The following is a 19,395-nucleotide window of genomic DNA, read 5'->3' as shown; positions in this document are numbered from 1 at the left end:
AACATCTTTGTGTCATACATGTATATAATGCGAATGTTTGCTTTGAATTATAAAAATAGAGACTTTTCACCTTTGCCAGACATGTGAAATGGAGAATAAAGATCAAATCACTTTTACAAGGAACTTTCAGGAGAGCTGTAGGCAGCCTGAATGTAGTATTTGGATTACACCTACTGACCCTACCCTTGTCGGAGAGAATAACTCCTACTCAAAAGTGAACGCCCGTATCAGTATAATATCTATGATTCAGTTTAGGCTACTATGCAGTGCATTTTTCCGCCCTTTGACCTTTTCAAAAGTACTTTGACTAATATTTATTGCAAGCTGGAGTCTCAAACTTTTGATAGCTACACTGTAATACACTTCCAAACAATAGATTGGAGGGATTACTAGTATCCTTATTCCAACACTCTGATGTTATCAAATCAGCACGTCAAAATTGTTTTATCTATCAATTTTAATTAATTTTCTCACAGTTTTTGAATTGACTTGTCAGCAAGCCATGTCATCAGTTCATGAATGCAAAAAAAACAGACCACTGCAAGTGACACGTTACTATATTTTGGTCTTATAAAGGTCTGCATTATTGATTTGTTTAGGCGCATTACTTTGGAAGTCATCAACTTGAACCCTTGCTGTCATTGCTACTCATTCTGTTCTGTTTTTCCCAATGATACCACTCATTTTACATTTCTATTGTAAGGGAAATAGAATTGACAGCGTGTTTTTCTGTACCAGAAGTTCACATGTTTGTTTCTTTCCTCCACTTAGCATATTGCAGATGTGTGGGTATTTCTTTCCTCCACTAAATACACCTTAGGCTAATGTTATCCTCGAGGAGATTTTACAGAGAAAACCAAGCCTTGTATTTTCTCAGAAGTCCAACTGTAATACGAAAACGGTAGTTGATGTAAAACAGTAGATGATACAAAATAGTAGATGAATCAAAATAGTAGATGAAACAAAATAGTAGATGACACAAAACAGTAGATGATACAAGATAATGCAATCATACAGTAAAAATACCAGCCTTGATATTTAGCTATACGTAGATGATCCTTGCTGGATGTGAATGCTTAGAAGTGCTCTTTGCCCTTAATAACAGAATTAAGAACTCTGATTGTTTTTATTCTTTGAGAGAGGAAATCATCCCACATTTATTTATTTATTTATTTATTTATTTTTGCTACGTAGGTAAGAGTACATGTAGATTGTAGACTTGCAAATTGGTGCTATTCTTGCCTTTTGAAAAACTATATGACTCCCGTGGACCCTTGCTCTCCCCCCAAAAAAAAACAGCATGTACAAGTTATCATAAATAATGTTATTGAAAAGATCATACCATGATGACCAATGTTACGTTTCAAGGCCTGACCCCGAGGACCTATTTGTTAGTGTTTCATGAAGATTTGGTGAGAAGATCAGGAAGTGGTGTAACATTCCGGCTATCTCAACATTTGATGGCATCGGTTTATCCAGGAAGAGTAAAAGAAAACCTTTTTGTAACCTTGCCTGAGTCATTCATGTCAGGAGGATTCTACGTCAAGAGAAAATTAAGGACTCTGAATCAACCTTGGACTCAATATCCATGCGTCATTTGTAATGAGCAGCAAATATATCTGCAAATATTAATGTGTGGAGCTTGGTAAAAGAAGGCAGTGGTTCACTGCTGTGTACTTCTCATAGATATTACTGGTGTCATTGCCTTCTTCATCTGTCCTACCTCTAGGAAGTGTTGAAGGGGATTGGTTCATCGGTCAATGTCTCAACATATTCCAATATGCTGAACATTACAGCCTACTTCTCATGCAAAGCAAAATTGACAAAAGTTATGTTCATAGAGGACGATAAATTTTAAACAAAATTTGTCCCTGGAATAAATCCGCTGCATCAGAACACCTTATAGAGGGGCAAATGCTGTTTCCTTTGATAATCATTTCATGATTTTTGTTCTATGAAACATTTTTCTTACACGTATATATAATATATAGATATTCCAAGTATTGGCTGTACAGATACAATGCGCGTGCACAATATGTGGTCTAATAGTTTACAAGTGAATACTATTTAGGACTGAAATTCAGGGGTCAATCAGGGGTCAACAATAATATAAGGTTATTCACAAAACTGTGGAATTTACGTCTGAATACATCGTACAATGTACAAGGACATAAATCCAGGTATTTTATGAACAACCTAATGGTTATACACCTTTTCAATCCAATTTTACCAGAAAAAGTTGAAAGTATAGCATTTTAAGGATGCCCGTCGCACACTGTGACGCATGACCACAAGCATACTGGGAACACGTTCAGCATGTCCGCGAAGCGCACAGAACGAAAGTTCAACCACTGCAGCACAGTGCACATGATAGAAATTGTAGTTCAGCAGCATAATTTCACATAAATTCACAGGTTTTGGACTGACCATTATTCACTGCGTGAAAAAATGTTCTTGTTTTGCCCCCAAGTTGACATAGAGGTGTTGTGAGGTCAAAGGTCAAATGGCATCCAATAACACCTAAAATCACTGGATTCCATATCCTCTGATACCAAAACTTTCTGTACGATAAAACTTCATAGGTTCCAGATGCAGGTGTTTTAATAACATAGGATACTACACACATACAGCATATGTTGATAAACTTGAACACTAAACTGTCTAACATGATTTGGGGAGTAGAATGTCCAGCAAGCTGTGTTTCACAGACAGAACAAAAATGCTTTAAAATCATGAAAAGTTACCTTTCAGTGTATCTTCAAACTGTAGGAACAGTGAACTGCTACCAGGAATTTCAACATCATTAGAGTGTCAGTTTAATAATTCTCTAACCACTGATGGTATGGTCCAGCTCCATTGCTTTAAAGGCCTGTGTTGGCGACAGATTGTCTTGCAAGGAAATTTACTTACTAGATACACTTCAGTAGAAAACAAACGGCTATGGCTCTTCATAATCCTCTTACAGACTAGAACAAACTTGATCCCGGGGATCGAGTCTCTGGCCTTTAAAAGGTAAGGCTGGACATGTATGCAAGGAACTTGGTGTGAACGGGTTAATCAGTTTTGTTTTGCAAATTTGTCCACAGTTACCGTTACGGTACCAACAGTGACTGGAATCATGGTGTCTCCCAAATCATCACCATTGAAGACTGAACAGCATATCATGCCAAAAGCTTTACAATCAACCAACAATCCAAACACAGCCCTCTCTCCAATGGTAAGAAAAATCCTGTCTTCTAGGAATCTGGACTTCTTGTGTTTTGCGATAAATCCATCTGCATGAATCAGCTAAACTGATTTCTGGTATTATGTTTAAATTTGCAAATCAGATGAAATAAATCAGAAATGAATCAGAAAAAGAAAATTAACCCTTTGAGTGCTGTAATTTTTCCCACCAAAATTTTAGTGCAACATTGCACCAATTTTCACAAATTTTTCTGTAATTATTTTGATAATTTTGGACCAAATGGACATCACATTTCATTTGCTACAGTTTTTTATAAAATTTTGGCAGAAAATCTGAAAAAAATTGATGGGTATATTTTATAAAGGCGATAAAAATTGAGTTTTGAGCTCAAAGGGTTAATGAGCAAAAGAAAAAAATAATAAATGTATTCATATGCTATATGTCTACAGTTCTGTTATTCCGCTATCTTACTTTACTGACTAACCTTTATTGAGAGTCAGAAGCTTATGAAAAGTTTGTAATTGCATGTAATTGCTTGTGTCTTTGTTGTTGCCATCAGATACTAGGAACACCACAGAGAGCACAGGTAACACCCATCATTTCAAGCCCCAGGACCCCCCACCATGCTTTACATTTATCCATGGCAGAGTCACCCAGCTGGTCAACTGGCAGGAAACGACCTCATGAGTTTGTTGAATCAGACTTTTCAGACAGGTAAGTCACTCTCAAGACCAAGGTCAGGGAAACTTGAACAACAGGTACAGAGCAAAGTTGGTAGTTTTGGACTGTATTTTCATGTGTGGTGCTTCATGCACTGCCATTGGAAATTCCATGACACTGGTATAGTGATGGCAAAAACAGCTGTCTTACAGCTGCCAAGATGCAAAAATAACAGTGCAGTATACTAAATAGGGTCCTATATTGCTGTATACAATATCTGGACTACGTCCAAAAGGCCATGAGCATGAATTAATTTTCTACAGTGTAAATATCTTGACCGATAAAAATAAGGAGAAAGTTATTTAAAAGGGAATTACAGATTTGCCATAATAAAGTAAGATACAATAATTACATTAAAATTGCATCCATTTTTCACAATTTCTACAATAATTTGGTTATTCATGATATTGTCTGCAGCATCAAATCTTACAGTCACCAGTGCAAGTGCTCAGAAACACATGTGAGCTTTGCAGAATGTCTGTCAAACACAATTATTCATATTTTTAACCCAAATAATATTATGTAACCCTTATTTGAACTTCTAGTCAGAGAAAACTCACTTTTCAAACATTTCACGCCAAAATGTCAATATCCTGTAAAAATGGTTATAATCGCAAGAAACTGCCGCAGCAACAGGTATACCGCTTGGTTTTAACCGTTTTACTACATGTATATGGGAGCAGTAGCTCTCACATATATGTCGTAAACTGGTCAAATCTCATGGTATACCTGTCGCTATGCTTGGTTCATGGCTTAGATTTTCCAAATTTTTTGTCTCTTTGCTTCATCTTCATGTTTGGTCTGACAAACTGTCCACACAAATAAATCAGCTGGGATGGTGTGTGTGTTTGGTATTCCTATAACGAGAGAGTGACAGCAACGTTCTAAGAACTGATAATTCAGAGAATTTTACTATTATTGGAAAAACACCTCGTTAAAAGTGAAAACTGAGCATATGAGTTAGGCTTACCTTGGATTAAGTTGTAATTCTAGCACAACATTTATTTTGAGTCAGATAAGTCAATGGACTATTATTTAACCCCTGGAAGCAATTAAAACTTGTCATACCAGTGTCCTAATATGGATAAGAAATTATGATGAAGGTAAAATGACTGTGACATTGGTATGATGATGATGATGATGATGATGATGATGATGATGATGAAAATGACAACGATGATAATGATGAAGACAACAACAATGACAATGGTGACCTCAGTGATGATGACAAGGATGACAATGATGGCTGTTTTGATAATTACGAAAGTAAGGAGTACAAGTTTAGAATACGTCTTTTGTGACTGAAAAGTTTGTGTTCTCAGAGTCTTACCTGTGTAAAATTGTTTGCTTGGTTCCAGTGCAAAGAAGAAAAAGGGAGAGAAAGGAGGGAAGGGTCTCCGGCACTTTTCTATGAAAGTCTGTGAAAAGGTGCAGAAGAAAGGTGTGACTTCATACAACGAAGTGGCTGATGAACTTGTGGCAGAGTTCAGTGACCCTACAAGGATAATGACTCCAACAGACCAGGTAAGCCATAATATCACAGTAGGGCTGAACCCATCAGCATGAGCAGCTGTGTGATCACAATATAGTAACATTTAACTGTTTATAGTAGATGGGTTATTGTTTTCTGTGACTCTTCTTTACCACAGGTGTTGATATCCTTTGCTGGCTACGCATGCAGCAGCTTGCTTAGTGTGACTAGTCAGTGCTACAGCGTACTTTGTGCCAGGGGGTTGACCCTTGACACAAGTGATGACACCTGCCAGCGCATGCGGCTGATGCCAGCAGTAAAGCATGCATATTGTTTGAGCCCCTTGCAGGAACCTTACGTTACCCAATATATGAGTTATCAAAGAGGTTGATTTGATCATTGCAGATATCCTTAGGCTGGCAGTAACTCCACTTCAAGTTTCATGGCAGGATGTCCCCTTCACTTTTTTCTGATTTATGAGTCTTTCTGCAACAATTAGGAATTTCTTGAAATGTTCGCGGGTCATCCCTTTCCCTGCTATCATTACAAAATTGTTCAAGAATCAAAGTGAATAGGTCAGTTGGTATTGTGTCATATTTGTGGGAGAGGATACACAGTGTGTCATATTTGTGGGAGAGGATACACAGTGTGTCTCTGCTTCACAGCAGTTCATCTACAGTGCTTCATATTATTTATAAATCATACTGTAACCATTTTATATTCTGGATGGAATTATAAATGTGTAACGAATCCTTCAGAACGCTTCACAACCATGGTTCGACTCAAACTCATTATTGTCTTGTGATTATGGACCTGGTGATTATAAACCTGTTCACAGAGAATATTGGATGAAGAGTTTAAGTGACGGACATTCTATATGAAACTTGAAAAATGACTGTGTACTTGAAACTGGTCGGCGGGTGACGGCAAGGCCTAGCTTATCTTTCACATGATCACACTTCACACGTGCTGATTTATCTTCAATTCATTTTCAAATTTTTCAAAAACAAAGACATCATTGATAGCGTGCTTAGTTAATACCAGATTTTAATTGGAAACCCTGAGAAATATCACTTTATTTCGCTAACTTCACTTTTGCCCGTACAGTACGATCAGAACGAGGAAACATACGAATCTCACACTGGCTTTGTTTACGAATGGTTACATTTGCTGATAGCAATGCGCACAGTAACCAGAATAAAGCTTGTTCTGAATATTTGGGCAAAGTGTGCCTGGCCATGATACGGCAAATTATTACACAAATGTGAGGGCGTCTTTTCCCATAGCGTTGCACAGGAACGTGGCTCGAGGTATATGATAAGATCTGTAACTTTATGGAAGAAAAATAATCAGTTGAGTATCCATTATAGTGTTAGATGTACTGGCATTCACACTGGTGGAAATTCATTTTAAATTCATTTCACATTATGGTGATGATGTCACTAGTGCCGATATAACTGCAAACAATACCTCTGTGAGGATTTGCAAACTTCATCACCACCCACGTTGATACAAAATGAGGCCAGTCTAACCATTAGATTAATTGGTTCATGGAAAATTACTGCAGTTTGAGCAATTTATCAGTCAATACATCATTTTCAAAATATATACACCAATGTTACTAAAGCAAATCTGACACAGGACAATGGTCAACTGTATGCGTGGAATACAGACATTTGACCTGGCTCCATAGTCAGAATACCTGTATTCTTTACCCATTGAGTGCCAAAGTTAATTTTTGTCGCCTTCACAAAATATACCTCAGTCAATTTTTTTCAGAATTAGTCAAAATTTGATAAAAATCTGGAGCCATTGAAATGTGATGTCTATTTGCTCCAAAATTAATGAGACAAATACAGAAAAATTCATTAAAATTGGTAAAATGTTGCACTCAATTTGGGTGGGAAAAATTATAACATTCAAGGGTTTTAATTATTCAATTGGATTCAATTTTGCTATTTTCTCTTATGGACTTTAAACTAGCCTTAATTAAACCTCCTGTGTAATTTACATGCAATTAGACTCTGTTGTTTTGGTGTCAAATTAGTGCAGTTAAAATCCACACTAAGGATTTTTTAAATGTCATCAATGTGAAAATTATATTCTGACATCACCTGTATACAAGAACAGTCAGATATTCAGTGATCAGTGACTTTGCGGTGAGCATCAAGTGGTCAATTTTAGTGTTTCAACATCATTTTCACAAGAAGGTCACCTTTTATACAAACAGTTTCTGTCCCATTTCATAGTTATGTATCAAACTTTGATGGTGAAGCAGCATTTCTGTGAAAGGGGTAGAGTTTTGTATCAGCTTTCTCTCTTAGAAAATAGACTAAGTGAACACAACTTTCAACAGAGAGCAAAGGACATAAATTCACGTAAAAACTGACAATGTCAACAACCACTGATGTGAGAACTAGAGACTGAAAACTTGCAGCTTAAAGGACATTATCTCAGTAGATTTTTCTGGATTCCCCAGTTATTTTATCAGGGTACCTGGTGTTCTCCACAGCTTGGGTAAACAGAGGGGTTGCCAATTTGCATAACAATGTACAATTTGCATATTCTTTGTTGGGGGAATATATTCTTTTGCATGGTTATTAACATATGGATAGATTACTTCAAAAAAACAGGGGTGGCCCATTCCTAAAAATCCTCATGTGGAGAACCCTTGTGCCCCTTGTTAGACCGATGCAATCACATGGATAGATAAATAGATATGTTACCTAAGATTGGAAACCATTTACTCTAATTAACAAACCTTTGCCAAAACACTGTGAAAGGAATAAACAATTTGTGTAAAGTGATTGTAGAAGTATTAGAAGTGTATTAATCAGTATTCCAAACTTTGGCAGAATCTAGTATCCAAATATTATCATTGGTTTTGCACTTCATTGAAACCCAGTCATTACGTGACACCCCCTCCCCCTCCCCCCCCCCAGAAAAAGTAGTTTTCCAAAAACGCCAGCAGAGCTTCTGAAGGGTCATGTCAGTTGAAAATTGAAAACACAATGCCCTTCACCACTGAGCAATTAAAGCATAGCGGCCACTACTCTTTAATTTTCGTTAAACAATAGAAATTCATTAACATGAAATTCCTTTGGAGAACACTGCCCCGCAAGGTATCTTGCAGTTGAAATATTTTGTTGTGTCATTTTATGAGTGCAAGATGTGAGCTACAGTTTCAAGGAGATAGATGTGTTGAATGGATGGTTTCAAGTACCATTCAACAATGCTGTGCGTATACCCTGTACTTGTAATCAGAAACCAGGGGGTGTCCTCCCTGATACACTGGGATTTCTGACTGAGAGTTAACCGACCGTCATTATTAACTCAGCGGTACTTGATCATTCTACGGCTATGGTAACCTTTCATCACCCTTGTAATCCAAGCCGCTACCTGTCTATTGCATCCATCAGGTGGGACCGTCGTCAAATAAAGGGATTTCAAATCGATTTCGGTTGCACACGGGGATTTGATTACAACAAGTAGAGTAGCTCTTTGTCCCAGACCAACATAAGCCCCCTGTTTACAATTCAAATGCCCGTTGGTTGGATTGGAGGGCACATGCCCTGATGATTTCACAAGTAATACTTAATACTGCTCCCGGTGAAGCTTATCAGCTCTGTCTTGGTCAAGTACCCGCCATGCACATCTGATAAAAATTTTCTCTGTCCTTTTCAATTTGATGTATTTTTTAAAGTGATTTATCAGGATAGAGTATGCAGAGATTGATGATGAAAGATGCCTGCGTGATGGATTGTCATCTGAATCAGAGCAAACATTGCAGCATTGGATTTGTCTGTACTACTGGTTCAGGTCTCTTTTTTTTCGACAAACAGATTTATGGCAGTATTGACTATGGTTCCACTTCTAGTTTGGTTACAGCTGTCTTCCATCAGGTTTTGCTCATTATGGGATGGATGTTGTAGAAAGGCAGCTGTATCTGACTAGGCATATACTTCCAAAAAAATGTGTCACATAAGTACAATGAGGGCAAATATGATTGTAATAGTTGACAGTGTTCCCAATTATCTGTACTGCAGTGATCAATAACATGTTGATTACATTTATTTTGCAGCAGGCCTATGACCAGAAGAACATCCGAAGACGGGTGTACGACGCCCTCAATGTTCTAATGGCGATGAATATCATTTCCAAAGAGAAGAAGGAGATTAGGTGGATTGGTTTGCCGACAAATTCAGCTCAGGAATGTGCAAATTTAGAATTAGAAAAGAAAGCAAAAGAGGATAGGATACGACAAAAGACACAGCAGTTGCAGGAGCTCATTTTACAGGTACATTTTGCCCAGTATTCGTGTTCTCCTGAAGGTAATGCTCGCCTTTAAAGTGACAGACTTAAACTCTTGTTTAAACTTCTTACAGACTTTCGACCATTTTCTCTCAAAATCAAAAATCTAAATCAGGGGTCTGCATGTAGATTTTGGTACTAGAGAAACAGATGACCCAACATTTACCGGTATTTGAAATTCAAAATGGCCGCCATCCATGTAACAGATAACCCAACATTTACCAATATCTGAAATTCAAAATGGCCACCATCCATGTAACAAATACCAACATTTGCCAATATTTGAAATTCAAAATGGCCACCATCCATGTAACAAATACCAACATTTACCAAAATCTGCAATTCAAAATGGCCACCATTCATGTAACAGATAACCCAACATTTACCGATATTTGAAATTCAAAATGGCTGCCATCCATTTGTCATCATCATGGGGAAAAATGAAATTCCCAATTTTCACAAAACTAAGCCAGTGAAAACTTTACTTACTCTTTAAGCTTCAAAATTAGCCCCTGCAAGTGGCAGGCCAAAGGAATATTGTAAAAGTGTGAGAGTCCAAAAATCTGTCCCCAAGATGCATTCTATGTTAAGAATCTTTAACAAGAAGGCTTGTGTGGTGTTGGCTGATTTTTCCTGTCAAAATTTGTTAGGTTGTTTTTACTCTAATTTGAAAGGCAAATGTCACATAACATTTTCACCAAATGGCATTAAAGGGCGCCATGCCCCTGTTACCGTACCTAAGGCAAGTACAGAATTTGCCAACTCCTCAGATAAGCTGTAGTGGCGGCCAACTATTTTCTACAGCCAATACCAAAAGTGATGGCAAAAGTTTCACGAGGAAAGCTGCAGTAAATTCATAACACATGCCTTTATAATGTTATAGTTTGAATAATATTTACAGATTTCATAAACTACGGCAACCTGTTAGTACATGACCAAAGTTGTAACTCAGTGTCACTATCAACAATTATTGTTGTCATTTTACCGGTGCAAACTTGAAAACTGAAATGTTGATTTTGCTTGTACCAAGTTCAAAAAGACAGCTGGGTCTAGTCTGTTAAAAAAGTGTACTTAAAGGAGATGTGCAATCTCAAACTTCAAGGTCTTCAAATACAAATTGATGAATGAATAATACGTATCACTGATGTATTCTCAACAATGTCAACAATTCTTAACGTAGTGAATTTATGAAATCTCACAGTCATAAAACTTTAAACAAGGCTATGCTATGAAAGTCTACAGCTTTAAAGGGAGAGTACCGTTGGAACTGCACGTGTGTGACTTTCTTGTTTACAAACAATGTATTTCATTCATGATATCTAGATGCATCACATCATAGCTGCAACTTTTAAATTTTACGATATTCATTGTAAACAAACATGTTTAATTCTCATTGATGGCGAACATACCCTAGATACAGTGTTCTCATCGGTCGAATGGGTCCCTGGCAACCTTTGAGCAGAGTTCCAATGACACTCTCCCTTTAATATGATGTTGATTTTAAAAAGAAAATCAACTTTATTATCTCAGTGTCTCCGTCCATCCAAAATTTTCTGTTGTCCCCTTTTAAACAAAATGAAAGTAAATAAATCAGTGAATAAATATATAAATAATAATACTGTAATGGATTAATTTGTTGCTTCAGATAAAACCTAGAAATTGCTAATCAAGCTCTGTCTTTCATGACAACTATTGTGGGTCAGTAGTGTCAACAAATTTTTCTTCATGTTGTATTTGAATTTTATGAAATATTAACCACTTTTCCAATTGTGTACTGCTTTCCTTTCTGAAAACAGCAAATTGCGTTTAAGAATCTTGTACAAAGGAACAAGAGAATGGAACAGACAAGTACAGGGCCCCCTACAACCAATTCAGCCATACACCTACCATTTATTATTGTGAATACCAGCAAGAAGACAGTCATTGATTGCAGCATTTCAAATGACAAGTAAGTAGAATTCTCATCCTCTGGTTTCTCATTAAGTCATCCACTTCAATGCTGGTCTTAAGTTGAGTGATCAAAGGTGGCCAACTGACCAGATTCATACAGGATTTGCTCAGTTCTCGGTTGGCCAACTGACCAGATTCATACAGGATTTGCTCAGTTGTCGGTTGGTCAACTGACCAGATTCATCCAGGGTTTGCTCAGTTCTCAGTTTGCCAACTGACCAGATTCATACAGGGTTTGCTCAGTTCTCGGTTTGCCAACTGACCAGATTCATCCAGGGTTTGCTCAGTTCTCGGTTGGCCAACTGACCAGATTCATGCAGGGTTTGCTCAGTTCTCGGTTGGCCAACTGACCAGATTCATACAGGATTTGCTCAGTTGTCGGTTGGTCAACTGACCAGATCCATTCAGGATTAGCCCAGATCTCCGTTAGTGGATTCCACATCGTCATGGGTTCATGATAACTGAATCTTATTTGATGAGTAAATTGCTTGACGTCTGTTTGTTCGCATGTATGTCTGTCTGCTGCAAAAACTTGAGAACCATTGCGGGTATTAATTAAGGAATCTACCAGTATAAGCATATGCCATGGACCTTCATGTTTGGGATATAGCATCTACATGTAGAGCTGTAGCCCATTGAAACATACCTGTGACTGAATTCAAACACTTGTGCTCAAGCATGTCATTGATGTTTTGAAGACCACATCCTCAAGACATCTGTTCTCAATCCCCATGTTCAATACAGTTGACTTGGCGTAATTTTTACAAAAGATTGTGCATAATATATATATGTTCATTATTTCACACAGCATAAACTGCCATCAATAAAACCATGCGTCACCAGACTTTACAGCAACACCAAGTATTATGGACTCATAGGTAGTATCTAAATTAGTAAATTCAAAAGTTGATCACATGAACATAATTTCCACATTAAGGTGAGAAATTATCTTAGATGTTGAAACCTTCATGGTTGTAGTAAAGTCATTTCTTTTCTTACCTTTTATTGTCTAAGTTTGTGATACAAAGCAATAGGGCTATACCAAAGTCCTGTCGTTATAAAAGGAAAGTCCAATTGTTGACATCAAATTTTGTCTCGTGTTTGTTGATCCACAGATTTGAATATTTGTTCAATTTTGATAACACATTTGAGATCCATGATGACATAGAGGTGCTAAAGAGAATGGGTATGGCATACGGATTGGAAGCTGGTAAATGCAGTGAAGAAAATTTGAAAACTGCCAGAACTATGGTGCCCAAGGCCCTCGAACCATACGTACTAGGTAAGGTCAAAGGTCACAGTGCTTCCTAGGTTACCAGTGAAAATACACTCGGCCTGGGTCAAAGATAACAATTTTTTCCAGCTTTGCAAACTAAATTAGAGATCTGACAACATAAAGGTGGGCTATGTAAAATTTTAAAAACTGCTGAAGGTAGTATGCGAAACATGAAGAGATCTGAAAAAGTCAAACATTTTTTTCAAATTTGAATATCTTTCCAGTGTTTATATGTAATGTATTCAGCAACAAACAAAATCAGTAGGTTATGATATGTTTGTTGAGAAGAGGGGAATCAAAATGAAGACCGTAAATAATGAAAAGCAGACGTACAAATCCAATGCCGTCTGTGATGTATATTAATTGACAGTATACCATGATATCAACAGTATACCATGATATCAACAGTATAGCATGATATCAACAGTATACCATATCAACAGTATACCATGATATCAACAGTATACCATGATATCAACAGTATACCATGATATCAACAGTATACCATGATATCAACAGTATACCATATCAACATATACCATGATATCAACATATACTATGATATCAACATATACCATGATATCAAGAGTATACCATGACATCAATAGTATACTATGATATCAACAGTATACCATGATATCAACAGAATACCATGATGTCAACATATACCATGATATCAACATATACTATGATATCAACAGTATACCATATCAACATATACTATGATATCAACAGTATACCATGATATCGACAGTATGTTTCATGAACTGTTTTGTTGCAAGACTGGCTTGAAGCCAACCTCGCCCTTTTCATTTTGTAATCAACGATCAAAGGCATGGATGTCTGTTTCTTTACATTCAGATTGAAAGCCATGCAGTGCTTGAATTTGTAGACCTACAAAACAGAAGTAGTTTGCTGAAGTGTAGGTTTTACGTGCATAAATTTTAATGGAAAAAGTCTCTTCAGACTTTGCTTTCTGAAGGATGTCACCTTTTTAACTGAAAGTTTGCCATTTTCACTTAATATGAGTGTAATTTACTTGATTTGAACATGTTGTTCTTCGACTGTTGTTTTTAGAACTTGCCAAGAGGACATCATCTAGCTCAACCATAGTGGCAGGTCCTAGCGGTATCAAAACAGGTTTACCCTCAACAGCAACAGAAGCCATTACAGCCTCAACCAGCAGCAGGTCGGCAACGGCCACATCCTCGCAAGACCTGTCTTTCCAAGACTCTAGCATGGTCGGCAGTCAGGGACCATCATCACCACTGGCAACACCTCTTTCGCAGCAAGTGAATATTGATCAGGAAGTTGCCATGGTTACTGCTGGAAATTCTCAGGCTTCAAGAGCGTCCAGTCTAGGATCATTTTCGGATTTGGGGCCTTCACGCGGAGCAACAGACACACCGTCTTCCGATTACATGGACTCTGATGACTCTTTCGGCAATGGAGACTGAACTATAACCTTTGACCCCCACAATGACCCTAAAATGTTGCATATTTTTGGAACAGTTTGTGAACGTCCAAGAATTACTAGGGAGACTTATTGTGGCAACCAGTTTATGAGGAATCCTGCCATTTTTTGTATGGAAAGACTTGTATAACCCAGATATTATGACAAGGGAGAGTGACAAATTGTATTCTATTTGGAAGCAACACATTTTAAAAAAAGTGATTTGGAGTAATTGTATAACTTTAGAGTGGCTTTGGATAATCAATGCAAACAGATGGAACCAATACCAGCCAGTGTTACAGAAGACACAGAACTTAAAGAACCAACCAGAGAGTTGGTTTCATCTCAGACTGTTACCAGACAACACTGAAAGACTGAGAGCAGTTCTATTGAAACCTCAAAAGCCTACAAAAGAGAAATTGCATTGTTTACTGCTCTTCATAAATCATGCATGCTACAGGAAGTTTTTGCTGGAAGGTTTTTAAGACAAAAAAGAATTCCAACTTTTTTAAGTCAATGCTTGCATTAATATGATTGAAGAGGAAAGTAAGCAGAAAATTGTACAGATGAACAGAAGTGTAGCACACGTATTTTAATTATAGAAATTGTTCAAAGTTTTTGTATATCATACAAAATCTCTACATCATATTTCTTCGGTATAGTTGTATATGGCAAATGTGAATAGCACTAGTTTTCCATTAAGGGAGTTAGCTCAGATTGCTGTGTTCTTCTTTATTACCCAATAGTTTTTCCAAGTTCACAATTTTACGCAACAGTTTTTCATGATTTCTTCATCATGTGTTCAAATAAGTTGACAGTGTTGTTATTGTAAAGCTGTCAGCAATCTTGATTACCTTTGACCTTATCCCATGATACACCATTCAAGCTGAATCCAATATGGCTCCTTTTAGTGTCTGCATATGACCTAACAACGTTATTAATCAACCCAGATATTTGAAATGCACAATTTAGTAGATTATATACACGTAGTCATAAAAATAATGAAAAAAACGAAGACCTTAATTTGTTTGAATTTTTCCTGTGTGGTTCAAGGCTCTTGTTACGTTTTCAAACACGGGATGTTGTGACACCTACAGAAGTTACATTCTTTGTATTTTCCTGTTATTTTCATTTTTGCTGCATAACGTTACCCTGATGTGATTTGTAGGCCTTCAGAACACTTTCAAAGAGGCAGAACAGAAGTCCATTCCATAACAGTTTACTTCATCTTCGTAGCATGGTTCATCCCCCTTTTTCCCAAATGGTAGGGCTCCAATCCTTAGGCAGGTGATACAGAATAATGGTATAGCAAGATTATAATCCTCTAGGGAGAGCAGATTTCATTGGAGGGTAATAGATGTATAGTGAACAGTACATTGAAATTTAAAACATTGTTTCCATTTTATAGGAAACCTATCTTTTAAACAAATTTTCTTGTAAGTTGGATAATGTCTCTCGTTTCAGAAGGAAGAAAACTATGAAAGACTGCTTTAGGATTTTACAGTTGTTTCTAAAAAGAGATAATGAGAGAGAAAACAAGTAAATAAAAAGTACCGAACATGACATGTGTTATATGTACAGTATTACAACGGAATTTCAGTCTTGGAGTGTAAATATAGTCACATTTTTTGCAGTCCACCCAATTGTGTCTGTCTTGTACTTGTATGTTCCAAAAACATATGATGAATCATGCTCTTCTGTTTTCTTGCGTAAGGTTGTATGCACATCGAAAATGAAAGACTTAAACATTCCTTCAAACTTTCTAACATTCTCATTCAAATCAAGAATAAAGGTCATGGGTCACCATATAGATTTTGGTACCAGAGAAACAAATGACCTGAAATTTACCCATAAGTGAAATTAAAAATATCCACCAACCTTTGTTTCAACTCTAAATTTGACAAGTTGCACAAAAATAAAGACGTGAAAATTTTTGTTTACTCAAAGACTTCAAAATGAGCCTACACAAATGATAGACCAGAAAAAAGGATTGTATGAATGTTAGATTCCAAAATATCTGTCCCAAGGCATTACTGTAATTGTGGGATAGATGAGTATTGTTGACAGTTATGAAAACTCTGAAATCTGAAAGCAATGTCCATTCTCGATGGAAAGCCCAAGAACCATGTTTGGATTTTGAAAGTCGTGTGAGAAGCCAGCGAATTACTGGTATCATTCATGTATTCTTAGGCAAATGGAACTTTTCCCTGACAATGTCTGTTTGAGATCCCATACTTCACCTAAATATTCAGATTTTCTTGTACAGACTTTGCATTGTCCAAATCTTAATGCTGTAAATTATTTAATTTTCACGGGGATTTAATTTCACTATTTTGATGTTTGAGACGTTACACAAGGATTTACATTTACTGTTTGTTCTGATAAAACAATAGATTCTATTGTTATTTCACGTTTTTGCTTTGTATTTAGCGAATTTTGTTTCAACGAAAATAGCAAAATTAAATCCCAGGGAATAATTTATGCTTCTACAGAAGCCAAAGTAAGACTTAGACAGGAAGTACATCGACAGAGCAAAACCCAAAATATCACCTGTCACCTTGTAGTATTGTTGACAAGCATGCTCTGCCAAAGAGTGACAATGATTGAGATAACACAGTAGAAGCTCCACCCCACATTACCAGGATAATTATGTTACAAAAGAAGGAAGGCAATATACTCTTCTCTGTGTTTTTTATCAATCTCGTTCAAGGAAACATCCCTTGCATTTTGTAAACTCGATATGTTTCACTGAAATGAGAGCCACAAAAACCAGAGAGAGAGGGCATTTATTTATCTTGATTAATAAATGATGTTGTCCAAAAACAGGCCTGGGCCTGGCCTGATGGAAGTGTAGCCCAGCCAACAAAGCGCCCTCTGTAGACGTTTGATGATAATTTGGTTTCACTCCATGTGAAGAGGGGGCATACATATACATGTATCATATATGTGTATATATACATGGATAGATAATGGAAGATAGATGCACGAGGAAAAGGTAACACCGCTGATATTTACTTCAAAATCCACTCCATCCAAAAACCTTCAGAGGTATTTGATTTTTGTGTCTTTGGTAAGTCAGCACCATCATGTGGGGAAGTGGCAAGATGATCGTTATTGTCATGTGTTTTTTAGCTCATATTTGGTTTTGTATATAAATACCAAAAAGAGCTTATATGATGAGTCGGTGGCGTCTGTATGTCTGTATGTATGTGGGTATGTATGTGTGGATGTATGTCCGTCACACACAAAGGCTCCCATACCGCCAAAGCTACCATCTCAGTATTTGGTGTACAGGTAGATGCAGGGGTTGAGATGTGAATTTGTTCAAATGAACACATCAGTGTCAAAAATGTGCAGATGAAGTAAGAAAAAGGGAAATCCTGCAAATGTGCAGGAGTGATGGCATGCCTGTGACTTGAAACAGGCAAACTCCACTGACTTTGAGTCATTTCTGTCATTGTTTATGAACTGTTACATATTAACAGACCTGCTCAAACCATAGACAGTAGAGGGGGAAGACCGTCTATGCTCAAACTAAGAGGGGCTAGCTGCCTTTCTGCTATGCATGTTGCTAAAGTTGACCTCCAGTACCTAAAGTTTCAGACCTTAATTACTTTTGTCATTCTTGTTTCTCTGGTTTAAAAATTTCTTGTTGTTTTTCTGGTTGTACTGAGCAGAAATCATTGTCATAACATCAACGTAGAATTTTCCTGCACTGAACAGATAGAAACAACATTTATTGTTGATCTTTGGTACCCATACTGGTATACCAATTCTGATCAAATTTGAGCGACACGGTATAATTACGGTATTTTTTGAATACATGGCACGATCATTCTGCCAACGATTTACACTGAGTTTCACGATGATCCTGCTAATAACGATTATAATGCTTGTTGATAATATATGTATTCCGGCACAAAACCATTATTAACTTTACATGCAAGGTTAACACCTCCCTGGAAAGGCTGATGAAAATGAAATACTGTCTTCAAAAGTAAGTAGCAACCAAATTTAAAGTCTCTATAGCTGCGAATGTATAATAAAACTTATCTCAAGATATTCTGTTTTCCAAGAGTTTTATCTGAATAAGACCAATCTGACTGAAAAAGTGTATAACGCTGTCGAAAGTGGCATGTAAATTCAAACATTTTTTTAAAATCGTTTTAAATTCCCCGCAATTTTAAAAAATAATCATGTGACAGAGAAAATAAAGATTACAACAACAAAATGTTGGCCAGCATGTGTTGTGCATTCAAGTAAATGGCATCATGCTTGTTTCTTTTATGATCAGGATGTGTATGTGCAGGAAATACTGCATATTTTGTACATTTCCGTGGGGGCGCCATTTTTATCACTGCGGCATCCGTTTACTATTTAACTGGGCATGGTCCAAATCAGCAAGCCCTGATACTTCTATACGTGTCCTTCAGTTTATTTTAGCACATTTACAAGAACCAACTTTGGTTTGAAAATAAAATTAAAGCTTGACATTCAAAGCAAGTTTATTAATTTGAATTCAAAGAGAAAATATGGGAAAATTCGGCAAATCTTCGAAACTTAAAAAATTGTTCCTTATTAATGTGGGGAAATGTTGAGTCGATGCCCGACGGTTTCGCAACTAAGTAAATCTTGGTTAATGTGTTTTTCTAGTACCAAAATTTGCACGGCTACCCAAATTTGTATAGATCTTGATTTTGAAAGAGAATGAGTTGAAATATTCCTTGAGGAATGTTTGATCATCATTGAGGTGCATACTGCCTTTTAGTTTCCTTGCCTCTGGATCACAGGTTATCGTAACGTTGCTTGGATAGTCGTTCGAGGCGGGCGGCCGCAGGTCGCCGTTTACTTGGAAAAAGAGAAAGGTCAGACATCGATTTCAGACAAGCAGCCAGAAAGAAACAAAAGAAACAATCTGGCGTCAAATAAATGATCCTCGACTATCACAAATACCTTCAAATGTTTATTGCTCCAGTATGGCCGGCCTAGAAACGTTACATGTGGCAAAATTTGGCAATATTCACTTC

General features: G+C 37.0%; 1 protein-coding gene across 2 annotated transcripts in view; it reads left to right on the top strand.

The window, feature by feature from the left end:
• LOC139119456 (transcription factor Dp-1-like) overlaps positions 1-16,006 on the top strand; it is a 55,232-nt gene extending 39,226 nt beyond the window's left edge. For both annotated transcript variants that reach the window (XM_070683276.1, XM_070683277.1), the window contains 7 exons: positions 3,087-3,217; positions 3,747-3,901; positions 5,266-5,431; positions 9,460-9,675; positions 11,486-11,637; positions 12,755-12,921; positions 13,993-16,006. In XM_070683276.1, the coding sequence (XP_070539377.1) occupies positions 3,087-3,217; positions 3,747-3,901; positions 5,266-5,431; positions 9,460-9,675; positions 11,486-11,637; positions 12,755-12,921; positions 13,993-14,372 (1,367 nt within the window). In that variant the 3' untranslated portion in view covers positions 14,373-16,006. The remainder of the gene's footprint in view (positions 1-3,086; positions 3,218-3,746; positions 3,902-5,265; positions 5,432-9,459; positions 9,676-11,485; positions 11,638-12,754; positions 12,922-13,992) is intronic.
• The last annotated feature ends 3,389 nt before the right edge of the window (positions 16,007-19,395 follow it).

The sequence above is a fragment of the Ptychodera flava genome, chromosome 19, assembly GCF_041260155.1.
Source record: "Ptychodera flava strain L36383 chromosome 19, AS_Pfla_20210202, whole genome shotgun sequence".
Lineage (NCBI taxonomy): Eukaryota > Metazoa > Hemichordata > Enteropneusta > Ptychoderidae > Ptychodera > Ptychodera flava.
Note: the sequence above shows the minus strand (reverse complement) of the source record. Positions and strands in the feature narration are given on the sequence as shown.